The sequence below is a fragment of the Phalangium opilio genome, unplaced genomic scaffold (assembly GCF_054372755.1).
Source record: "Phalangium opilio isolate 3A_F unplaced genomic scaffold, DU_Popi_V2 ptg000061l_1, whole genome shotgun sequence".
Classification (NCBI taxonomy): domain Eukaryota; kingdom Metazoa; phylum Arthropoda; class Arachnida; order Opiliones; family Phalangiidae; genus Phalangium; species Phalangium opilio.
Genome location: NW_028324178.1, coordinates 1,354,531 through 1,361,104, shown reverse-complemented (window position 1 = coordinate 1,361,104; position 6,574 = coordinate 1,354,531). Strand labels below are relative to the sequence as shown.

The following is a 6,574-nucleotide window of genomic DNA, read 5'->3' as shown; positions in this document are numbered from 1 at the left end:
CGACCATGAATGGCGTCAGATAAACCGACATGCAACAACTGTTAGGAGTCACCAAGTTCAGTTTAGTTTATATGTGTGGTGCGGAATTGTCGGCTCACATTTATTAGGGCCTCATTTTCTAACACCCAGACTAAATGGCGAGGCATATCTTGAGACTTTACTGCAACTACTTGAGGACATACTGTTAGCATTGCTACGTGACATGTGGTTTATGCACGACGGGGCACCCCCAAACTTCAGCCGTATGGTTCGAGAACATCTAGACGCTACATTTCCTTTGAGGTGGATTAGACGACGAGGACCAGTTGCGTGGCCGGCAAGATCTCCCGAGTTGAATACATGTGATTTATACCTTTGGGGTCATCTCAAGGACTTGGTGTACAAGAGTGAAGTCCGTGATGTGGACGACTTGCGACAACGAATACTTGAAGGGTGTGAAACAATCCGAAACACACCAGGCATCTTTCAACATGTCCAAGAATCGTTCGTTAGACGGGCACATGTTTGCATTAATGCAAATGGTAGGAATTTTTAACAATACCTCTAAAACTGCTGCTAACTTTGTACATGTACGAATAAATGATACATTAACTGGAAACTCTGCTTTGTTTGTCGTTCTGAACCTACTTTTATTGCCCAGTCCTTGCACACTCCAACCTTTAATAATACGCTTCTACTGGAAAATGGCTCATTAGTATTCTAAGATGGGAGGGTATTGGAATTGTCTAAACAAGATGAGCAAGCTGATATTTCTTACTCCAAATTTTTCAGGTTTTGGGGTCAATGTTTGGGGCCCCGTACCTCCGAAACTAATCGTTGTAGACCCTATGTTCTTTGACACTTTTCACTCAGTTTGACCCAAAGAACACACCTTCTAATTTATGACATGCTTATAAGAAACACCCTGTATAGCCACAATTTGATTTTGATAAATAATGCATTATTTACAAATTTTCGGATGAAGCATTAAAAATTCCAAGCTCTATCCGCAATTTGTTAAACTTTAAACAAATACAGGTTGTCCCAAAAAGGGTCTTAATTGTAATAAAAAATAAGGTAGTTCTGATTTTAAATGGTGCATATAGCAGTTGCATAAAAAGTGCTTCTCGCGATGAAAGTAATTCTAGTCTAATCACATAATCAGTATTAATTTATGTAAAAATTTAATAATCTTTTCAAGTTTGTACCGTAAATAATGAAAGCACTTTCCTAGATTATTCAGGCTGCGTAACCATTTCACCAATAAGCCCTATCACATTAAAATACCAAGTTTACTTCACTGTCTTTTAACAATGTCTTACAGCAACACAACACAACATTACTAAAATTTTTAATAAATATGCAAGATAGTTAACAATTTTATAATGACACATGTATATTAAACATTACTACAACAATTATTGATCATTATGCAAGAATACTTAACCATTTATTCTTTAACACAAGAATATTTATCACAAGTTAAATTTGTAATTATTAATTTTGGATACCTAAGTATTTTTCCTGTAAAGCATCGATCATTTTTATTGTAGACGCAAAATGTGCGCTTAGGTTACGTCACTTTGTTTGAAATTCTGTCCAAATTTCGGCGTATTTTGAGCATGCGGGCAGATCCCAGCAAAACAAGATATAATTCGAAAATCTATTATTCATATTTAAACTTCATTGTTATCAAAGAAACATAGAAAGGCTCCAATTTGAACGATTCTTTACCATAAAAACTTGCTTTAAAACCTAAAAGACGTATATTTATCTAGTTACGTTGGCCAGAATTGTCCTCTTATTGAAAACTAGCTGTTACCCGCGGCGTCGCTCGCTTGAAATAAGAACTCCCTTCGAAATGATATAAAGCATGGGTAGATTTTAATAACAATAATAATAATAATAATAATAATAATAATAATAATAATAATAATAATAATAATAATAATAATAATAATAATGAAATGAAATGAAATAGATTTTTAATGTCTATATAAAAAACTATACAAGTAGTTCACGAGAATATAGACAGACATCAAAAGATAGCAATACAATATAATTACAGAAAATACACTTTTTAAATATATACATGGGATTGAGATAAACTTTGCACTAGCGTATATTTTTAATCGGTACGGAAAATATATCTATTGTCTGGGAATATTTATTATACGTTTTCTGAATTCGAGTAATTGGATTAAGAACTTTCATAGGTACATAAAAAGTCACGGTATGACGGAGAGAATTTGGAATTAAAAAGTTAAGTTTTGCGAGTAAGTCGCTTAATTTAATCTTATTATTAATTAATTTTGAAAGAAATTTAATATCAATAATTTCAAGTAAGTGGGCTAAAGATGGAAGGCCAAGCCTAATTAGTAACAATTGATAATCGTAAGCGAGATTTCGCAAGAAGAACGTATGGGTGTATAATATAAATTTCCGTTGTACCGATTCTACTCTTTGTCGTAAATAGGAACTACAGCCACTCCATGCCAATGAACCGTAAACAAGTCGAGAACGTACTAGACTGAGGTAGAGCAGTTTAAAATGTTTTAACGATCTTAGAGATCGACATAGTTTTAAGGAAACGCCTAAAGTTCGGCGACAGCGATTAACTGTAATCGCCACGTGCTCATGAAAAAGCAAGGCACGATCAAAATTAACGCCAAGATCATTCACCTGTAATTTTTGAGGGATAGTAGTATTTGCAATGGTGTATGTATTACAGATTTCTCTGCCCACTCTCCTCGTGAAGGTCACCTGAGTCGATTTGGTAGGGTTAATTGGCAGGTTATTGGCGTCACACCATAAAGCAATAGCGTGCAAGTCACTTTGGAGTTTAGTGCAATCTTCGCGAGAGGTAATAGTTTTACAGATTTTATGGTCATCCGCGAACGCGATTAGCATGGAGGATTGAACTGAATATTGTAGGTCATATATATATATATTGAACAATAAAGGGCCCAAGGATGAACCCTGTGGCACACCGCAAGTTATAGGGTAAGTAAAAGAGCTTAAGACACCATTACATTTAATCATGTTAGTTCGCTCACTCAAGTATGAGCGAAACCACCCAATAAGTTCACTGCCTACTCCCAAGATTCGCATCTTATCCAATAGATAAGGATGCGAAACACGGTCGAAAGCTTTAGCCAGGTCGAGATAGATGACGTCGACCTGGCCACGATTTTCCACCAATGGGGCTACGTAATTCATGAACACAGCATGATTCGTGTCCACACTCCGACCCGGTACAAAGCCATGTTGACTTTCAAATGGAAAAGCACTGAACCACACTTGCAGTTTAGCATGTACGAGCATGTCAAATAATTTAGCAAGGGTGCATAGGAGAGAAATTGGACGATAATTTTTAACGTCGCATGCAGAGCCCGATTTATAAATGGGGGAAACCACCGCTTGTTTCCAAATAGTGGGAAAGATCTTTGTACTTAACGATAAATTATAAATATGAGCAAGTGCTGGCAGTAATATGTCGCCGCAACCCTTTATAATAAAAGCCGGTATCCTATCTGTACCTGTAGACAACTTATTGGGCAGCTTTAAGATTGCTTTGTAGATGTCATTTTGTGTGAAAATAATTGAGGACAACGGGTGATGTTCAGTATTGGACGAGTCATAAATGTAACGATCATGGGAAGGCGTGTTATCAATTGAAATACGCGAGAAATGATCACCGAAATGAGTGGCAAGTCTGTCTGTGTCAGTAATCATTTCGTTATTAATCTTGAGGGAGATATGATGCGTCTTATTCTTAATGTTCCCATTGACGAAACTCCAAAATTTCTTAGGGTGGGCCAATGCTTCCTCACAAACACGTTTACTCTCAATATTTCTGTCACGCTTTGCAAATCGTCTAACTAAAGCCCTTTGTTTTTTATAATTTATAAAATCAGGTAGGAAAGCAGAACGCTTATATTTTCCAAAGTAGTACTTCTTTCTACGTATAGCAGAACGCAATTCAGAGGAATACCACTTAGGAAACGCAGACGAACTATTACCAATCTGCATAGGTATGGCAGCATCCATAGCGCACTTTAAATAACGTGTTAATATGGTAGCGCAAAAATTAACATCCTGGGAATTTAAAATGGTCAGCCAATTGGAATCGCGCAAAGTGGTGTAGAGTTGGTAATAGTTCCCTTTCGTAAACTTATAAAATTTTTCCGGCTTGTTAGGCTGAGGACATGACGGAATCGCATACTCTACCAGAAAGGGAGGATGATAGGCATCCGGGGCAACAAAAGGATCACACAATGATAAAATATCTAAGTTATTAACATTGGCTAGGCATAAGTCCAAAATATTATCACAAGAGTTCTTTAACTCGTTAAATTGACTGAGGTTATAATAGTAACATATTTCAAATATGTGACGCGCCTTATTTACAGTAGGGGTGGTGCAGCCCAGAGTGTCGTTAGTCGCCCAGTGCACACCAGGTAAATTATAGTCACCAAGAAGCAATAAATTAGTATCCTGGTCTGGTAAGTCCTGGAGAAGTCGTTGCCTAAACGTGGAGTAATTAGCGTCATTGGCCGATGGGGGAAAATAGACTGTACCGATCAAGAGGAACTCGTCGGAGCGCAACTTAACTTGCGCAAAGACGCATTCCGCGACGCCCTCAAGATCATGCCGCCTTATACTAACTAGTGACTTCTTAACGGCAATTAAGGCGCCACCACCCCGAACGTTTTTATATTCAAGATCCGGTCTATCTGCTCTGTATACAATATAAGTATCAGGAAAATAGTTGGCATTAAAGTGTTCATGGTTAAACCATGTCTCTGTTAAACATATAATGTCAAAGTCAAGAGAAATCGCATTATCCATAAATTCACTAGCCTTGGTTCTTAAGCCGCGGACGTTCTGGTAGGCAATCGACAATGTCATTATTGCTGGATCGTTGGAGACGACGGAGGGAGCTCACTACTGTGCTTGTACGCATCACGGAGTGGCCCACCAAAGTCTGCGATTATACAATCCACAGGCCAGATATCAGGATCAGAGAGTCGGGAGAACTCATCTTCGTCTGAACAGGTAACATAAAAAGAGGAGTGAGAGGCGTTGGGATTTTTCGGCCGCAGACGGACGCACATAGCCGACTGAATTCCCTCGTCCTCAACAAGTGTTTTACACAAGTCAGAAGAAAGCAGAGTAGGGTCGAGCCAGCTAACGAATAGGGCCTTGCGTTGTCGTTGAGGCTGTCTACTCGCAGTTTTTATTTTAGAGTTTACCGCTGATCCCGATTTTGTTGGCTTGCGGACGCGCTGTTGTGGCTGAGATGTAGGTGGTAGAACCATGGACTGTGGTCGTGGTGGCCCCGAAGTTGCTGATGTAGAGGGTGGAAGCAATCCAAGCATAGGGAAATGTGTGGCGGCTGCAGTGTAGGAACGCCCCTGAGGGAGCGTCGGCGCAGTGTCACTCCGGATAGTAGAAGTGGAAGCAGATTCACGTAGCTCAGAAAGCTCCTTCCGCAGCTGTTTATTAGAGCTTGTTAATTCTGTGACCTGTGAATCTAAAGTCAGCACCAATGTTTCGAGGGCGTCCAATTTCTGAAGCATTTTGTCTAAAATAGAGTTCGGTTCCCGAGTTAGGCTGTCCGGGCGGAGCAGGTTAGTGAGTACGTCATTGATATCGTCAACGGAAGTGCATGTGCAGTGTGAGCAGGGTTGTTTAGAACCGAGCTTAAAGTCGCTGATGTCGTCGTTAGAAGCTGATGAGAGGTTGGTTTGCTCAGATATAGAGCTGAGTGACGTGCGAGACTGTTGTCGACTGCGCGATAAACGATTAGAAGGCTTACAGTTCGTGCAGGTAAAAGAGTCCCCGTTGCAAGATTTATGTGCACGCTTTCCGCAGCCACTAGAGCAGACCGCAATAGCCTGCTTGCCATATATGGGTTTATCGCAGCTAATGCATGAGTCCTTAGCCGGAGCCATCGGTAAAATTAATAAAAGTCGAGCCCAAGTGGCTCAAACCGAAAGAAGCAGACGTTTCGAGTAGAATTAGCTATTGTTGAAGTAGGTCTGGTAGACAGTTATAGCAAATTCTGCATCATAAGTCCGGCGGAACAAACGGTGCTACTAACGGCGCGACTATGGCAAACCGCTGCCGCGAGAAGATTTTGAAAGACTGCGAAAACACGAATAAAAGTTTAATTAAGTGAAGATTAATTTTAATTACCGTTAATGGAAGTCGTTATAAGTCGTTAGGTGCAAAAAAGCGGATACAGAACTATTAAGGGACTGTAAATTATGAGCAAAAACCGGAGCGCGAGCGAAGCGGCGAACTTATACTCCACGCGTCGTCTGCTAATAATAATAATAATAATAATAATAATAATAATAATAATAATAATAATAATAATAATAATAATAATAATAATAATAATAATAATAATAATAATAATAATAATAATAATAATAATAATAATAATAATAATAATAATAATAATAATAATAATAATAATAATAATTCAATTCAATTCAATTCAATTCGGTTTATTGTGCAACAAAAAAAGCAGACAAGTCGCTCACTAGATTGTACACAGAAGTTTATGTAAAATGAGATAACAGAA

The 6,574-nt window shown here is 38.6% G+C and overlaps 2 protein-coding genes across 2 annotated transcripts; both read right to left on the bottom strand.

The window, feature by feature from the left end:
• Positions 1-2,317: 2,317 nt before the first annotated feature.
• LOC149663541 (uncharacterized) lies at positions 2,318-4,890 on the bottom strand. The gene is made up of 2 exons (XM_089841952.1): positions 2,431-4,890; positions 2,318-2,350 (listed from the first exon to the last, which is right to left on the bottom strand). Exons 1-2 carry the CDS (start codon positions 4,888-4,890, stop codon positions 2,318-2,320), a joined length of 2,493 nt encoding a protein of 830 aa, XP_089698078.1.
• Positions 4,565-6,304, bottom strand: LOC149663540 (uncharacterized). The gene is made up of 2 exons (XM_089841899.1): positions 5,095-6,304; positions 4,565-5,029 (listed from the first exon to the last, which is right to left on the bottom strand). Exons 1-2 carry the CDS (start codon positions 5,934-5,936, stop codon positions 5,020-5,022), a joined length of 852 nt encoding a protein of 283 aa, XP_089698025.1. The 5' UTR covers positions 5,937-6,304; the 3' UTR covers positions 4,565-5,019.
• Between the last annotated feature and the right edge of the window lie 270 nt (positions 6,305-6,574).